Genomic DNA, 19778 nt, shown 5'->3' with positions numbered 1-19778 from the left:
CACACTTCGAAAGTCTACCAGAAATGGTAGACCATCTGGGGACTTTTGGCATACTCTCTTCAACATACTATGCTTTGGGTCACACATATTGGAATCTCACGTACTATTTGGGATGGATGGGATGCACATTGGGACACAGGGAATGGCTCTCTTTATGAATGGGTCATTGAATCATTCGATCACCTGACTGATTTGCTCAAAACACTGATTCAGAAAAGAAACTAATAAAACATGGGTCATTTTCCAATCTCTGTTTCACATTCAATAGTTTTATGTCAGTTTTACCAACGGTCATATTTTCTGGGCCAATTGAATTACTTTATGCATTTGTCCTCCATGTCCCATTCAATTTCTTGCATGATATTTCTGTCTCGTCAGAACTCCCTCTTTGCTCTGGCTGCAAAAAGAGTCATTAGCACTGATTTGATCATTCATGCCCCTGAGTGCCATTTTGTCCAGAGGCTAACAGGAAGAGAATGGGAACAATCGAGAGCAAACGGTTGTAGAATACTGATTCAGCATTGTATCGGTTCTCAGAGCTTAAGATTCTATCACAGTCCTATTTCAGATTGCAGTGGAGCACAGTTGGCCTTATCTTGTACTGTTCCAAAATATAAACTTTGTTATGCATACTAATGAAGACAATTACAAAACAACAACAACTTTTCAATTAACTCTAGTTATTTTTTATTTTTAATAAAAGCTGAATAATATTTTTTTTAATTAAAAAAAAAAAATTATAACGTTATTGTTTTTTTACCCTTCGAGATGTATTTTGACAATACCAGGAGTATGTTGAACTGAGTGGAATATATATATTGCTATTTATTGAATATTAATAGGAAACAAAAACAAGACTAACCTGACATCCTATATCGAATTGGCTTATATGAGTTACTCCTTTTCTTTGTGGATCTTTATTCATTTAGGCTGATCCTGAGCAGATGGTGTTTGCCTTTGTCACTGGTTGCTATGCTTGCTTTTCATTAGAGAACAAGAGGTCAGTGTTCTTTCATTTGAGGCTTATAAAATTGGATGGAGTGAAAGACAACCCAGGTCAGGTCTTCTTAATTAGGACTGGGTCAGAGATGAGCACTCACAGAGGTTGAGATTTGAGTTTAGTTCTTTGTGTTAAAATGTTAAAATGCTGGGCATAACTCTGTTCTAAATATGAGAAATGTAATTTACATTATAAACGCTTTATTATAAAAAGAATGCTGCAACTAAAGCAAAATCTTTATTTTTCTGATGTTGTAGAGCACAAATCTACATGACTGAGGCTTTCACTCTAGTGTTGCTAATAGGGATTGTAACATCATTATCAGCATACTATATGGTAAATGCAATAGCAGGAAAAAAAAGTGCATCATTTAAGACAACGTTGTTCCAAAAACATTTTTTTTTAAAACCTTCCTGTCTGCTCTTGATTTACTAGCCTTATGTTTAGATGCATGTAACACCCCCATGGGACTACATGATAAATGGTAATGCCCCTTTTAGCTGATTCATAACAGCTCTAAAAAAAAATGGTTCACTTTCATTAACCTCCTCCCACGCAGTATTAGATTAAATGTTCTGAAAACATGCATTATTAGTTCATCGAGATGGACCACCAGCTTGGGCCTCTATGAAGTCTTGCAAGGTTTCTCATGTGACTGATTCTCATGAAACTGGGGTTTTAAGATTTCATACACCACTGCCCAAAAGGATCATGGCTAAATGCTCATCAGTAAACAATTAAAATATTCAAATCAGTGCTTGTTTTTTTGTTTGTTTGTTTGTTTTTTTTACTCTGTTCTCATTACTGAATATGTAATGAGCACAGTTTATCACTTCTCTTTTCTATTGTGAAGACATTTCAATGCCAGGATGCTAATCAGCATTTTAAGTCAGATCATGCCTATTCAGTTGATTATGATAAGCTAAATGATAATGTAATTATTAATTATAATTATAACAGTTTGTTCCATTCCTTAAATTTGATTGTCAGTCAGTATATTATTGGAAGGGATTTTTCGGCCACTCTTTCTGCAGGCTACATCTTATGCCAGTAGGTGGCGACAAGTGACTGGTTTTTATGAGCGAGTTATTGAATCATTCATTCAACTACTTCTTTTAGAACACTGATTTGTTCAGGAATAAATTTCCTCTTCTGTTGCACAGACACTGCAGTTGCTTTTGCCTTGTTGTAACTATTTTCACTGGTGGATCAAAAATAGACAAGGTAAATGGCAACTTTGTGTGTAAAATGTATGTTACTCAATATTAAGGATGGTTCTGTACCACATTTTCATGTCCGATATAGATCCCTGTACTGCAACCTTGAGCATCTGACCCTACTGGCGCCAATCCGATACTGTTTTTGGTCCAACTTCATATCTTCATATTAGCGTCTTTAACTACTGTTTACTTATGTAAAAAAAACAAAAAAACAAAACAAACAGCAAACCAGTTGTTTCTATTGAGGATATGGTTCAAGATTAGGGGAAGATTTTGTGATTTGGTTAGGCTTAATTGTGGGTTAAGGAGGGGGTTCCAGCAAGATGGCGAACTGAGCACACGTACTTTGCTGTGTCTCTGATCTTTAGTCCCAGATTTTCACATTACTTACCCTTCTTGTTTATTTTATTTAGTTATTCAAGTTATAGTTATTTTTGTGCGACACTTAAAAAAATGCCGAAACCAAAAACGGCTGCTGCAGGTGATACTTCTCTGGGTGTACACCCGTTGTCTCATGACTACGCTGCTCCTGCCAATGAAGAGATTATAGAAACAGAATCAAACAGAACAAAAAGTGAGTGTAAGGAGACTGATGGAATCTACACCTACTAAAATCCCTGTACCCCAAAAAAAAGAGTAAAAGGGGACGCCCAACCTGAGGTTTCCAACGCCGCCATTCTCGACGCGATAAATAACCTGACCGCCATGATGGAGTGTTTTGGGACGCAACTTAAGCAGAACATGGTCATGATTGCAGAACTGTCAAAAGGCGTGGAATTTAATGCAAAAGAGATCAAGAACTGTAAATCTGCGTCCAGTAACCTCGGAAAAGAAATGTCTAAAATGACGAAGGAAAATGTGGAGCTGAAGGAGCGGGTTAAGGAGTTGGAGCGTTATAAACGACGTTGGAATCTCAAGCTCCGTGGCCTAAAAGATAAAGCTGAAGAAAGAACAAGGGACGAGGTACTTGCGATCATGGCGAAGATCAATCCACAATGGTCTACAAAATTGGAGAGTATGGTGGATTCGGTACATTGTGTGGGAAAGAAGGAGGCAGGGCACAACCGACAGGTGATCATCCAGATCACCATGAGACATTATAGAGATGAATTCTGGCGCCTTACGAAGAATTCTTCAGTCTGCAAAGACTTGAACATCAGCTTCGCCTAGCACATCTTACCAGCGGACAGGGAGGCTAGAGCACTACTATGGCCGCAGATAAAGCAGGCAAGAGAAGCAGGTCATCGAGCCTATTTCAGGGGTCCATATGGCTTTGTCAATGGGAAAAGAATTTCTGCTACTTAAATGGTATGCGGTCTGTCACTGAATGGACATAAGAAGGACAATTTAATGTTTATTTAGGGACGTAAATCACTACTTTCACAGCAAGGTTCATTGGTTCTTATAAACTCTGTTCTTGTTCAAATGTTCAATTTAAAAACTGATTTTTGTTTTTCATCCTTTAATGTTAGGGGTCTTAGAGATAATATAAAACGCAAAGCTCTTTTTTTATTTTGCAAAAGTAAAAAGGCACACTGTTTTATGTTACAAGAAACTCATTCCAGTAATTTATATGAGAAATTTTGGATTAATCAGTGGGGGGACGAAATTTTATTTGATCACGGTACAAATCGTTCTGCGGGAGTTGCAATTTTGTTTCATAATTATCCTGGGAAAATAATTGCACACAAAACCAGCAATACTGGCCATTGGCTTATATGTGTTCTTGCTCTTGATGACCTGTTTATTACAATAGGGAATATATATGGTCATAATAATAATCATCAAAATAGGGAATTGATATCGGAAAGTGATAAGGGGCCTGAAACTATACATATTCGACAGATAATGTTATATTAGGAGGGGATTTTAACATGGTTCAGGATGATTGGTTGGACCGTTTCAACAGTTCATTTGGTCTGTTTGATCCTTGGAGAGATTTATACCCCAATTTATGTCAGTATTCTTGGTCAAAACCAGATGGAACAAGTAAATCAAGATTGGATTTTTGGCTTATCTCATGTCATATTAAAGAAAATATTTCTGGTTGCTTTATATCCCCCGCACCAATTTCTGATCACTGTATGATTGGTTTAAATTTAAAGTCTCTAACTGTACGGCATTGTAATAAGGGATATTGGAAATTTAACGCCAGTCTTCTTAGATCTGAGGCCTTCTGTCAGGGTATTAAATCTCTTATTGCAGATGATATTGAAGATTGTTCATTTCCTTCTAATATCAGTAAATGGGAATATTTGAAATTTAGAGTTCGTAATTTTTCTATTTCTTTTGCCAAAGAACTTAAAAAAATATCCCATTTAGAAGAAGTCAATCTGATTAGAGAAATAAGTGAATGCTGTAATAGTCACTCTGATGATTCGGAGAGAGCGAAATTTTTACTTTTACAATCTAAACTTGACAACATTTATGTGAAAAGGCAAAAGGCGCTTACATTCGCTCAAGGGCCAAATGGATAGAAGAAGGGGAGGGAAATTTGGCATATTTCTGTGGATTGGAAAAGAGTAGACAGGAAAAAAATAACATACGTTCTTGGGAATAATTCTCATTCCCAAGCCGGGAAAAGATCCTAAGATATTAGAAAACTTGCGGCCCATCACACTGTTAAATAATGATTATAAGTTATTAGCACACATTTTCTCTAATCGTTTGAAGAGTGGTTTATCCCAGGTTATAAGTGATACGCAATCAGGGTTTAAGAAGGGTAGGTCGATTTACAATAATTTACGTTTGGTCCAAGATCTGATTGATTATAGAGACAAGATTAATGATCACGGTGTTATGTTTTTCCTTGATTTTTACAAAGCGTTCGATACGGTCGAACACCCTTTTATTTTTTCTGCTTTAAATTTTTTTGGATTCGGGGAAAAGTTTAGAAGTATAATTAGTAGCTTATATTGGGACACAAATTGCTCCGTTTCTTTGCTAGAAGGGACCACTCCACGTTTTAATATAAGTCGAGGAATTAAACAAGGTTGTCCCATCTCACCGTTACTTTTTATTTTGGCTGCTGAAATGCTCACTCTTGCAATTAAAAATTCAGATATCAAGTATTTAAAGGTTTTTGATGATTCTATAGTGATCAGTCAACTGGCTGATGACACAGCTTTATTTAAAAAAAAAAACTCAGGTTCCAAAAACTCTCCAAATTATTAATAATTTTTCTAATGCTTCGGGTCTGTGTCTTTATTTAAGTAAATGTGAAATAATGACATTGAAATAATCTCATCTTACACAAATTTGCAATGTACCAATTAAATCTAGGATTAAATATCTTGGGATTGCAATTACCAAAGACAAAGAGGAATGTGAAGCATTAAATATATCTAATAGAATTGCTGAATGTAAGACCCGATTGGATAGGTGGATGCAGAGAAACATTTCTATATTTGGTCGAATTTTATTGAACAAAGTTGAGTCATTATCTAGATGCATTTACCCGGCAGGATCCCTTCCTATTTCTGATAAGAAAATTAAGTTAATTAATCAGATGAAGTTCAACTATATTTGGAAAAGAAAAGCTCATTATATTAAAAAAGCGACAATAGTGAAAGATTACAAAGAAGGGGGTTTACAGGCCATAGACTTTGATTGCATGAATGGTACTTTCAAGGTTAATTGGCTTAAAGACTTTCTAATAAATAACAATAGTTTCTGGTTTTGCACTCCTAGGAATATCTTTAAAGGTGCTGGTGGGATAGAATTTCTGTTATGTTGTGATTTTTCAATACCAAAACTCCCTCTTAAACTGTCAGAATTCAATAAACAGGTTCTTCACCAATTTGGAATAATAGGTATATTTTAGTTAGGAATAAGTCACTCTTTTTGAGAGAATGGTGGGAGAGAGGTCTTTGGTCTGCTGTTCACCTATTAGATAAGGAAGGTAGTTTTATGAATCACAAAACGTTTTGTGAAAAATATAACTTTTATTGTGATTACAAACAATTTAATATGGTATTGAACTGCATTCCAAAGGCTTTTGTACAGATGGTTAGTCACACCGTGCCCAATCTAACTCAAGCGTTGCATTTACCATCTTTAAAAATAAAAGGCCAAGATTTTTTTACAAGTAGCTTACCAAATAAATGAATCAGAACTTTATTAACCCAAGATAAATTTCCAAATCAAGCCAGTCGAAATAACGTAACTCAAATTTTTCCCAAGAATTCCATTCAAAATTGAAGAACTTTATATCTCTTTCCCCATACCCCCCAAAGCCAAGGAAGTTCACTTTAAAATTTTTAATGATATCTATCCATCGTCAGAATTTCTTAGACATAGATTTAATATTGACCACAATAATTGTACTTTCTGTAATTCTGACATTGAAACGACTGTACATCTTTTCTTTGAATGTATATTTAGTAGAGCGTTTTGGTCTGATATGTATGAGTGGCTTAAAGTTCCTACTAAGGTGAATTTTCAGTTTTCTAAAAATGATATAATTTTTGGTATTATTATGGAAGATATACAGTACAGTCCAAAAGTTTGGAACCACTAACATTTTAATGTTTTTAAAATAAGTTTAATCTGCTCACCAAGGCTACATTTATTTAATTAAAAATACAGTAAAAACAGTAATATTGTGAAATATTATTACAATTTAAAATAACTGTTTTCTATTTGAATATATTTCACAAAGTAATTTATTCCTGTGATGGCAAAGTTGAATTTTCAGCATCGTTACTCCAGTCTTCAGTGTCACATGATCCTTCAGAAATCATTCTAATATGCTGATCTGCTGCTCAAGAGACATTTAATGTGTACAATTGTACAAAATATTTGTGTACAATATTTTTTTTCAGGATTATTGATGAATAGAAAGTTCAAAAGAAGAGTGTTTATCTGAAATTTAATCTTTTGTAACATTACAAATGTATTTACTGCCACTTTTGATTGATTTAATGCATCCTTGCTGAATAAAAGTATTCATTTCTTTAATTTATTTTCAAAAAAATAAAAATAAAAATTCTTACTGACCCCAAACTTTTGAACGGTAGTGTATAATGCTACAGAAGCTTTGTATTTCAGATAAATGCTGTTCTTTTGAACTTTCTATTCATCAAGGAATCCTGAAAAAAAATTGTACACAAATATTTTGTACAATTGTACACATTAAATGTACACCCTAATGTGTAAACATTTTTTTTTTCTTTTTTTCCCTTCTTTCTCCCTCATTTTACTCTTATATTTTGTTGTGCTCTGCTCTATTGGATTTTCTTAAGATTATGTATTGCCTTATCGTACTTGTTTCTTTCTGCAATAAAAAAAAAAAAAAAAAATGTGGGTTAAGGAGAAGGATTCAGAACAATGAATGAATGAATGAATGAATGAATGAATGAATGAATGAGTAATTTAAATGAATAAATGACTAATATGAATGAATGAATGAATAATTTGAATGAATGAATGAATGAATGAATGAATGAATGAATGAATGAATGAATGAATAATTTGAATGAATGAATGAATTAATTAATAATTTGAATGAATAATTTGAATGATTGAATAAATGATTAATTTGAATGGTTGAATGATTGAATGTGTAATTTGAATTATTGAATTCGTAGTAACATTGTATGTAACTACAAAAATTATTTACAGATGTGATTACATGCAAGTATTTTTTAAAATAAAAATACAATGTAAAAAAATGTATGTAAATAAGGGCATTGTATCAATTATGTATTAATAATTTAAATGTTTGTAGTAGTTAAAGAGGGCCCCTGTTTTTATTCAGTTTAGAATATATAGTATCTGTCACAGAGTGGCTGTGATGAAGCACACATGAGGGAGAATTTGATGCTCAGACTTGAGTTACAAATCTAACAGGCAACACGTAGGAGAAACTCTGGAGACGTATAACAAAACCACATTTAACATTGATTACATAGATCAATGAACAGGGGAATCTGATGTCTTAAATATAGGCCAACAAAGATAACGACATAACTCAATGAACAACTGGTGAATGTAATCCAATTAAAACCATAACTAACTAGCAAACAGAACTCAGGCTAAGCAGAACAGTGAAAGGATCAACAGTAGACATAACTAACTGGGCAGTGGATCTCAAGTTCCCAGCATGCTTTGCAAGGGACTGCATAGTAAATTTAGGGATCAAAGTGTTATTTTATGTGTTTTTCAGTAAAGGAAAGATGTTGTTAGTTAATGTTAGTATATTGGACATTTTGAAGAGTTTCTGTAATGTTTTAGAATTTTGTGGTTACCATTATGCAGAAAAGTCAGGAGTGGCACATTGTGTATACAGGAGTATACATTGTGTATAATGGTGAATGAAACTGCTTATAATAGATTTTTAAGTTTGACAAGCATAAAAAGTAATTTTATGAATGTGTCGATTTCATTTAAACTGTATTTAATCAAACTGAGTTAGACCAACTCAATTACAGTGGCCCTAATTGAGTTGGATCAACTCAGTTTAATTGAGTTAAACTGAGGTCAAATTCAGGTTGGGCCAATTTAATTGAGTTGGAACTACTCATGTAAATTGGACCAAACTGAGTTGGACCAACTCGATTAAACTGAGTTGGACCATTTAATTGGCTCAAAACTCAATTTAATTGCTTTGGTCCAACTCAGTTTGGGCCAATTAAATTGAGTTGGTCAATCTAAAGGTCTGTTAGCTGTTGTGGCTGGATGATGATTCTGCCCTTCATAATCAGCATCCATGTTTTTCCTTAGAGAACAGACTCTCTTGTAACAGACACAGTCACAGCAGCTTTCTAGTGTTATAGTAGTTTATATGAAAAACTACCATACAATAACAGAACTTATTACTTACAACAATGAGATGTTGTACTAAGTAAATTATGGTGTTCATAGTTTGTAAGAAATTAAACAACATTTATAATATTAATTAGCAAAACTTCAAATAAAAACACAGCAGTTGTCACTCACATGAATGAGCACCTATTTGCCTTAGATTTTGGGCTTTTGTCAATTAACTGTCTGTGAGTGGAAAATCAGGGCTAAAATCATGTCATGTGTGAGTGGCATAATAGACACCTGATAGCGAGTTCCACACCATTCAGAATCACCAATAAACACCAGCAAAATACAGTATAAAACACAGGGGGGGGGGGGTGGGGGGTGAGTAGGAGAAGTGGGGGGGGCCTAGCTAGCCTCTGTTTTGTTTGACAACACTTCGAACGTCAACAGGAAGTTACTCCACCCAGGATCACTAAGAGCACCTTTAATGTTCATATTATAGATGATAATGGTAACATTGGTACATCTTGGAGACAGTTTTACCATATAACTGGATGTGACTTGCTCTTCGAATGCTGAATTGAGCATTACATGACTGTAGAGGAGGGAAAATATTCTGTGAACCTAAATGTAACAACCTAATATAAAGTCTGTTCCTTAAATAAAGCTATTAAATGACCTGGAACATAGTTATGGTGCTTTTATAATACATATACTACTGTTTATGCTCCTTTTTTTAGCCTAGCAGTAACAACCATAATGCACAGTATCGGATTTGTATTTGTCCTGTTTGAGTCAGACCGATACTGAATCCGACAAAAAGGTCTGTAATGGTCTGAATACTAAGTATCAGATCAGCATTACTGCTCAATATTATCTTCTTATTTATTGAACTGTACTGCAAAATAAACCATTTACTAGCGTGTTGTTGGTCTTTATATGAACACTGCTGTGAATCAGCTATATGTATGAGGCCGATGACATCATTGCTTGTGTGATATTTCTTAATTACTTATTACTTACGGACATATTTACAAAAAAATATTATATAAACACTGATGTCATATTTATGTAGTGAAAAAAATACTATATTATAGACCTTATTTTCCAGAGAAACATGCGCACCGCCATCTTTAGAATATTGTCTTTGAACTTCCGTTTTCGCGGTAGCCCTGTATATTTCTATCGCTGTTAAAGAATAATTAGCTAGTGAAGTGGATTTACGTGTTGTAGAGTTAACAAAAGTTATCATGAGCATTGTAATGTTTAAAGCGGGTGTCTTAACAAATTTCAGTAGAACTGGAAGATTTTAAAATGAGCAGTTCATTCATAAATACATAAGATCGCTATGGAAATACAAGCTGGAAGTCAAAAGACAACGAGCGCAGCTCTGAAAAGGGGCGGGGCTACATAAGGTCTGTAGAACTCTTTAAATTCGGCATAAAATGAACATTCACCATATCTATTATAATTGCATGTTATAGATCTTACTGTGAACAATTCATCTGTGTATGTTTCTTTTTCTTCATACTTTTTATATTTAATTATATTTCTTTTAAAAAATGTTATGTTTAAGAAAAATGTAAAAACTGGACCTTCAGGTGAAAATGACAGACTTCTCTCTCAGGTGACATATGCAGGACTTCTCCAGTCATTTCATCTGCATAAACCCTGCCCCTGTAAAATCATGTTAATCTGCTCCTTTATTGTGAGCAGCATCCATATCACAAAATCCAGTCAACAACCAATGCACGGAATCTTTTTTGATAATCCGATATATTCAGATGTTCGTTGCAATACAGGAAAAAAAATGATCTGTTGCTACATCTGTTTCATTGTGACATAGGTAGTGTGGTCTTTTTTAAAAATCAACACAACCATTTAAAAAATTGCACCCACCCTCAGACCATTCACAAGACAGGGTGACCTGAGTGAGTGTGATCTTTTGTGTTATTTCATGCAACATTTGCCACAGGCAGGACATCAGCTGTCTCAGCTGTGATATCTTGCTTTGTCTGCAAGAGCAGAAAAGTGGCGTACTGTTGGGTCAGTCAGGATGAAATAGTGCAGAGGCTTATCCATCTGCGCCATCTTCTCCTGCGATTCCACCCATGACAGTGCTTTAAATCATCCAACACGCACATACAGGAACAGAGAGTGAGACTGAATGCATGTAAGATTCATAGATTTATGTTTACAGACTCATGATAGACATGTCTTTTTTAAGTCTAAATGACTCCTATGTCAATTCTTAAAGTGATAGTTCACCTAAAAAAATAAGAAAAAAAAAAAATTGCCATACTTTTCAAAACTGTTTCCATTTTTTCAAAAAACTTTCTTTTTGCGAACTAGTCTTTGGTTTTTCGCCCGATCGGAACCAAACCATTGCAGAAAAATTCTCTGGAGCCTGATTGTCAATAATTCGCGCATCTCGGAAAACATGGCCGCCATCAGCCAATGTAGTTCTAATGGCTATCAGACAAGGTTAACAGAGGAATGAAACTCGCTGGGCCTGCTTGACTCTAGGCCCTAGAGGCCTGTAAGAAATTCATGCATTTTGAGTAAAGGAATGTATATCACTCGATTTGTTTTTGCATAGGCCCACAACATTCATACCATCATTCTGAGCAACTTTGCCTCTAGGACCACTGCTGTCAATCAAATTGTTTGTTAAATATTGGAGATTATTTCAAAAACCTACCTTTGCGAACTAGTCCTAGGGGTGTGATTCTTCCAGAAAAATCCGGAAATCCGGCTTTTCCGACCTGAAAATGATGCTCTCGTAAATCATGCAAAAAAAAAAAAAAAAAAAAAAAAATGGGGGTGGGGTGTCAGGGTTGCGATGGGTCGAGTATTGGAAAACATAATGACCGCTCAACCGCTGTCAACGTTTTTTGTGCCTCTGATTCATGTCGTCATGACACTCCGCAAGTAGTCCAATGTCACGATTGAAGTTCAAAGTGTACGGCGCCCAACCATCTACTCACGTGAACAGCTTCAGTGAACACGGATGATTAAGATAAGCAAATCCAATATATTGTCTTTCATTTTTATATGCAGGTCTAGTAAAATTTAACCAGTCTATTGATCATTTTTGTCATGATTTCATAACATTAATGTTAAACGATTCTGGGCTAATTTAGCAAAGTAACGGCAAGGCTGCCAAGCGTGAGACTCACGCAATTGACCCAATAGGTTGGTTCCACGTGACGTCACAGCAGCAGCGCGAATGTGTCCGGAGGGCAGGGAGTGTTTCTATATAATCCTATCAAAAACTCAATATTCGTATGTTTTGCGTTGTTTATGGTTGCTCAAATCGTTAAAATCGAGAACCCAGAAGGTGTTTTTATCGTTTACATATCTTATACCGTTTTTTATAACTTATTTAGTTTTTTTTTACTTTAAAAGTTGTCGCCTTTTATAGCGTTTTGCGTCTGCTGATACTGAAATGAATATACCTTACCTTTTGTTTTTGAATTGGTTAAATATTCACATTCTTCATATCGTTTGCAGGGAGGAGAAGATATTTTATCCTATTGAATGATAATTTGGTGTTTTAACTTCCTTTTTGTAGAATTCCGTTCATGTTGATCTGGTTACCATGAAAACAGTCACGCGCTGCTGCTTCAGCCGTCGTATTGTAGAAAATGTCCAAATAAAATAAATGTTTAACAAGCTGACAGAAGTCGATGCATTTCTTTGTTGGAAGCGTGTAAATGTAACTAGTTTTAATGTTGTTTTTGTAAATATTCACTTTCCCATATGACCACGAAGGAGAATCGGAGGGTCACATTCAGGGACACCGACACGCTGTATTTTTGGATTTATTTCGACAACCGAAATCAAACCTATAGAAGCTCATCAACAGTTTTGAAGTGGCTGTGTGCAAGTTATAGAGTGAGTCACACTCACAAACAGTGTTAATTAAATATTACACAAAAACCAAATACAAAACTCAGCTAAGTACAGTGTTTATTTTGAGTGAAAGATAGGTTTATTTAGTGAAATTATTACATTTGCTAGAATGCTAAAAATGTATTTTTTTTCCCCCGAACGATATCGTGAGTTCCTATTACAGTTTTCGATTCAGCATAAATGACCAACAATGGCGACATTTTTCACAACCATGACAGAAAATTAATATACTGCCCTTAACATCACTTGCAGAAAGGCAGCGCGAAACCCAGACTAGAACTGAACACGGCGTTACGGCAGCCTAACATCCTCTATCTACCTCCTCGATGGCAGTCAAGTCTTTCAATTCAGTGGAAATGTCGCTCCTCTTCATAACATAAGTATCACGTCCAACATATGTTGTGATTTTCTGTCTAAATCAGCACAGAACGGACTTTTTCACATCTCTTCCATTCTAATTTTCACTGCTTGCCCTCCACCGGAATTTCGCGCTTCTCGAGAACCACGTGACTGAAAACAACCTATTCTCACGCTCTCACGCCACACCCCCATATTCTCACGCAGACTCGTGCAGCAGTGAGGAAAAAATAATCGCGCCGCATGATCTCGTAAAGCAACGCGCAGAGAGACAGTGTACAGAGTGAGTTTTTGTGACAGTTGTGAGGGAAATACACAATTTATTCCTATAACTGTGTAGTCAGCCATTCTCCCTCTCATCTGCACGAATAGTGAATGCAGGCAGGTCAGTGAGTTAGGGCGCTCCATGTCTCCGTCCAGTTTAGGCTAAGTAACTAGGCCTATGCTGTTATATAGTTTATAGGGTGTGACGATCGAGCGAGACTAAATTGTGACGAGATTTCTCGTAGAGGCGAAAAGTATCTCGTGATGTTACCATGACGTGTTAGGATCATAGACTGTAAAAAAAATATGGACGTAGCGTCCGTGACGTCACCCATAGAGTTCTGAACAGCAGTTTTGAAGCGAAAATGAGGACGCGGCCATCTTAGCTGCGCGTCACCACACATCACTCCCAGATAACTGAAAATGGGCAAAGAGGCGGGGAGGTGGTTTGAGCTGATGTGATTGGTTGCTGAAACCACGCCCGCCTAGCTCGACGTGACCACGTTAGCAAGCAAAGGAGCTATCTATCTAGATACTATCTAAATTATTAATAAAGATAAGTTTTAACATCAGAAAGTTCTAAAGGTTTACTGTCAATTTACGGTGTTTTTTTAAGATATAGACCATTTCAACTGCTATTCGTCGAAATAAGGAAGTGACGTCTTTGGTCCTCGGAAGTTTCCGGTTAGTTAGCGCGCACATTCTAAACATTGGCGGGAGGCGCTTCAGTTCGGTGATACTGCGACAATTTACAGAGAATAAAATGTCCAAATTAAAATTAGGACCGTGTTGTTCGGTGGTTGGATGCTCTCTCAGGCCGGGAACTAACTTGCTTTCTGAAATTAAAGCGTTTAGATTTCCGAAAAACAAAACGCAACGCGACGCCTGGATTGCAGCAGTTAAGAGAGAAGGCTGGATACCAACTTGCAACTCTAGGATATGTAGCACACATTTTATCTCTGGTAAGTAAACATTTATTTCACTGAATTATTTGTATTTCTATACGTTCACTATAGACTATAGTATGATGAATCATAATTTGAGTTAGCATTGTGGCTCCGTCATTGTTTTCATATAGCATGTAACTCAACGAGATAGCTAACGTTAGCGTTTTGATACGTTTAGTGAAAAAGCCAGGTTTTTATTTCCATTCCATTTCTAAATGTTCTGTGGGCTGTAATTAGGAAAGTAGCAGTTTACAATCATTGTCTAACTAGCTGTCAGATGCAATGTGTAACACTTAACAATAATGTTTTATTGTGTAAATAACAATAACGGCGTTATTTCACAAAAGAACGATAAACAACATTTTTACAACACTTATTTTGTTAAATGTTAATTACGAAATGCACGACTGTTATTTGTGTTAAACAATAAGTCTTTTTTAATATTGCACATTAACCTGGTTAAGTTAAATATTAATTAAATGAATATTAATGTTGGTTAGTTGTTAATTATTGAACATTTTAATCTTGTCAAACCACAAAAACAGCGTTGTGCTTTATGAACTTGTGAAAAATAGTAATGTTATAAATTAGAATAATTAAACACTGTAAAATGTTAATTGTTCATGATACCTAAAATATTTACTTTTTTTTTTTTTTTTTTTTTTTTTACAGGGTAGTATACAGTGGTCATACTGATAGCTAGCTAGTTTATTTTTAGATTACATAATTAAAAATTCACTGCTAGAATGAAATTGTGTTAACACAATTAATGTTTTGTTCACCATTCTTGGTCTTTGTCATCATCGATCTTCAACCAGTGATGTGTGAAATCTATAGCCTATCCCAATTATGTTGTTCTACTTTTGTCTTTAGGCAAGCCATCAGATGACCCTCTAAGTCCAGACTACATTCCATCAAAACTTCCTCACAGACCTGACAACTCCAGAAAGATGGACCGATATCAGAGGTCTCTAAGACGAGCATCGGAGGTCTCTGAGACAAGCATTAGAGTTCAGCCCACTGAGGAAGTTGAGGACATGGACATAGATGTGACAGAAGTTAAGTCCTACAATGACATGTGTGTTGGAACTGATCTCACTATGAGGGATATAGAAGAAATGCAGAACCTGAATTCATCTTATAAAGACCAAGTGACAAGCCTACAGTCAAAAGTACAAACACTCACCTGTGAAAGAAAACAACTAAAATCTGACGTGGATTTAAAAGATGATCAAACCATTCACTTCTACACTGGCCTTCGCTCATCCAAAGTGTTCTTCGCACTTCTGACTTATCTCACCACTGCTTGGAGTCCGAGAACGCTGAGTCCTCCAACACCTCTCCAGTTTTACTTGGTCTTGATGAAACTGAGACTTGGCCTCACGCATAAAGATCTTGCCTACAGGTTTCATTGCAGTTGTGCAACAATCTCTGCAATATTTCATGACTGGTTAGACGTAATGTCACAGCGTTTCAGCTCTCTAGTACATTGGCCTTCCAGGGAAGAGATTAAAAAGAGTCTTCCTGGCCTGTTCAAAAGCCCCCCATTCAGTTCAGTGAGGTGTATCATAGACTGCAGCGAAATTTTTATTGACCGACCAACATCACTAAGTGCAAGAGCGGTGACATACTCCAACTATAAGTCCCACAACACCATCAAATTCCTGGTTGGCATCAGTCCAACAGGGTCAGTCACTTTTCTTTCTAAGTCTTGGGGTGGGAGAGCCAGTGACAAAACGATCACCAAATCATCTGGTTTAATTGATCTTTTGGAAGAGGGAGACATTGTCATGGCTGACCGAGGGTTCAGTTTCCCTGAGTATTTTGCTGCGAAAGGAGTCCAGCTACTTATACCAGCTTCAACCCGTGGAAAGACGCAGCTTTTAGGACAGGAAGTGTCTGTGTCACGTCACATGTCAAGGATGAGAATTCATGTGGAAAGAGCTATCGGCCGCATTAAAAAGTACAGCATTTTGCGACAAACACTCCCCATAAACTTGGTCAAACGAAGACGCAAAGACACGGTGGCAACTGTTGATAAAATACTACTGGTATGTTCTGCATTATCTAATTTGGACAAGTCATTAGTTCAGTAGAAAAAGACACATTAGACACTAACAAGTGATTAGAAACCTTTTATTTTTTATTAATTGAATGATTGTGTACAGTATTAACATTGGTGGCACATTTAAAACATGAAATGTGTCATTGTATATATTGTGTATATAAATTTGTTCTTTAATTCTTTTTTCTAACTATCTGCAATTATTAAACATTTGTTAATTACAACATTTGCTGTACTGCATTTGATTGAATTTTTGATTGCATTTGATATTTCACAACAATTAAATTAACTTTTAACAGATCACTAAGAAGGCTGTGTGTGATTTCACATTTATGTAGATTATGGTGAACATGCTGAACAAAACCATTGCTCACCTGGATGCCTTTTTAAGCCTACACATTTCAGATGAAACACCTTGTGACAGACAGAGCACTGTGTGACAGAGGTTTCAGACCTACATTTACACAAACAGGAAGTCTCTGCGATCAGAAATAGTTTCTTCAATTTGTGTGTGCAAATTTCTGTGAGAATGTGCTGTCTGTAGAAGAGATCCAGTTTTGGCCTGATCTGAGCCCAGTACTCTTCAGAGAACTCTACCTTCTGAGTGTGGCAGTCCTCGGTTGTCCAAATGACAAAGTAAGAAGTTTTGAGTTCACACACTGCCATTTGCCCCTGAACTTGTGCATAGTATGCATGGTTCTTTTTAAGCTCAAAGTTTTTCCCTAGACAGAAATCTTTGCTCTTAATAGCATCAGTTATGGACATATTTGAATATTTTAAGGGGCATTTTATTTCAAGTGTAGAAGGTGGGCAGCATTTGCAATGAACTATTCCATCTGGGCTGGCACCTAAATGAGGAAACTTTGGATTTACTACCAATCCAACTTCTTCCACTGATAAGCTGTCATGACAAGTCATCTGGTTTGAAGTAAAGGCTTCTCTAGCTAGTTTTTCACTGTTCTTACCCCAAGCTAAGGCTGGTGTATTTCTGCTTGATGTGTAACCCATGATTTTAGATGTCACGCTAACATGACTTGTCTTGCATTTTAACACTTCATTAAAGTGACTTGCAGTGATTCGGCCCTGTCTCTGCTCAAACCATTGTTTACAAGAGGACTGACCCAGTGTACTCTTTTGGAGATGGTTACAATTCAGTTCACTAAAGTAAGCAGGGATGGTTTGCATGATTTTATCCAACTCCTTTTGTAATTCAGCTTGTGACAGCAAACTATGCTTCTCATCAAACAGATGTGTAAGGGGTTTTGGCATGTTAGTTGCATCTACAATGCTGTCAGTACAAGGTGTGTCACTCTGAACCATCACTTGTGCTTCCATATTAGAATCTGCCTCAGCTGCAGTCAGACTATCAACCCTGCCTGTGCTCTCCTGCTCTCCCTCAGATGCAGTGTCTGTGTCACTACCAAAAGTTATAGTGGTGAACAGTGCACAGTCTGGGATCTCATTCTGAAATGGGAATAATATTTACGTCATAGTCCATATTTTTTGAGTAGCACATGACACTACAGATATTTTCCAAAAACACAACTTTGCACGTTAAGAGTAAATGTACATATGCTGATGACTATCTAGTTACATATTGTGTTAAACATTGTGTATATATAATAGGGATGTGCGATTTAAACTGCAGTTACAACTGCATAAATCATATTTTAAATAAAACGCTGAATATTTATATTTTGAAACTTAAAAAAAATATATAAAAATACTGAACAGATACTAAAATTAATACCGCCAATAGGTGGCAGCAAGTCACTGTCAATGAGTGAGTCATTGCGTTTCAGCTGATTCATTCAGGAACAAAGCTTAAAGTGCGAGTCATTAAATCATTCATTCAAACGATTCGTTCATTCAACGCCGTGTGTTGCTCAGACAAAAATCAGTCCTGTCTCCTGCTGCTTTCTTTGGCGAAATGGAGCGAAAATAGGGAATACTGTATCTAAAATGTAAGTCACTAAATATTAACTTCTTGTTTTTGAACTTGCATACAATTAATATCACATTTGCAATCATGTTATTTTTTGGAGAAAACGGCATTCATGTGATATTAATTCTATAAATATAAAAGACATACAGATGTACTATTACCCCCTTATCTTGAATATTGGGGTGCATTATAAATGTTTAAATGGACTATATCACACAGTGAAAGCGTGCAGTCTAAAGACAATTTTCAATAAAGATATATACAACAATATACAATAAAAGCGCACTAGTCTAACCTACTAGACTAACGTTACATCACGTAGTGTGTGTGTGTGATTTTTTTTTAATACTCGATAATTTCAGATCGCATATGATAAACATCAATTAACGCAGACGGTACTAGTGTCGTGTGTTTTGCACATATTGTAATTTGTCAGGTTTCTGCAAATGTTTCCTTACCTTCAAGGACCTAAAAAGCATGCTTGGTGAGACTGGTGTGACTATGGTAGATGTGACGGGCTCCCTACTCTGAACCGGCCTTTGTCTGACAGGCTTGGAAAAGTCAATGTCTGCCACTGGTTTTGGATCAATCTAAAACAAAGTGGGATTATATTGTTTGCTGTTGTAGTAAAACCATAGTTAATTTTCGCAAAGGATGTGATGAATTAGAATTTAATAAAAAATAGAATAAAAAACACGTTAGCCAGCATTGAATTGCATGCACCTTCTTGTTTATTCGTGACCACATGCAGGGCTCAGATGTCACAGATGGAGCATTGAACCCCTCTCTCACACACTGTTCCACAGCAACGAGAATCGCAGCAACATGGCTACACACTTCACCTAACCTAACCACAAACATTTCGAAACGTATGAAATAATTACGTATGTAATAGGTAATAATGGAACACAACAATTAGTTTACTACTAGAATTCAGTACGTCTTGTTTGCATAGACGTACAAACTTACCCGGTGTTGCAGTCGATTCTGTTCCCTTTGGAATGTGTGTTCCCCCTGCTGACTGCGCATGCGCCATGAAACACCGCTGGATGGACGGAAAGCGAAGGAGGACAAAAATATTGGCGCTACGTTTAAATGTCTTGTACTGTAGCATAATAAAATGATTCAGTCCAGTTTTATTTCTGTGAATTAAATTAATCTTGGACTTGTTCATAGTTTATGTATTATGCCTGAATTTATAAAGTTGAATTGTTTCAACACAAATTAGCTTATGTCCAAACTTTATGCCTCATATTACCATTTAGCATTATTGCAAATTTCATTGTTCCCTTTAGAATCTGTGTTCCCCTTTTCA

The 19778-nt window shown here is 36.0% G+C and overlaps 1 protein-coding gene across 1 annotated transcript; it reads right to left on the bottom strand.

Annotated features, from left to right (window-relative positions):
• Window positions 1–16671: 16671 nt before the first annotated feature.
• On the bottom strand, window positions 16672–19465 carry LOC137008140 (uncharacterized). Its single transcript, XM_067369993.1, has 4 exons — window positions 19433–19465; window positions 19187–19310; window positions 18922–19053; window positions 16672–17982 (listed from the first exon to the last, which is right to left on the bottom strand). Exons 2-4 carry the CDS (start codon window positions 19208–19210, stop codon window positions 16858–16860), a joined length of 1281 nt encoding a protein of 426 aa, XP_067226094.1. The 5' UTR covers window positions 19211–19310; window positions 19433–19465; the 3' UTR covers window positions 16672–16857.
• Window positions 19466–19778: the final 313 nt, after the last annotated feature.

The sequence above is a fragment of the Chanodichthys erythropterus genome, chromosome 19 (assembly GCF_024489055.1).
Source record: "Chanodichthys erythropterus isolate Z2021 chromosome 19, ASM2448905v1, whole genome shotgun sequence".
In the NCBI taxonomy this organism is placed as follows: Eukaryota; Metazoa; Chordata; class Actinopteri; order Cypriniformes; family Xenocyprididae; genus Chanodichthys; species Chanodichthys erythropterus.
Note: the sequence above shows the minus strand (reverse complement) of the source record. Positions and strands in the feature narration are given on the sequence as shown.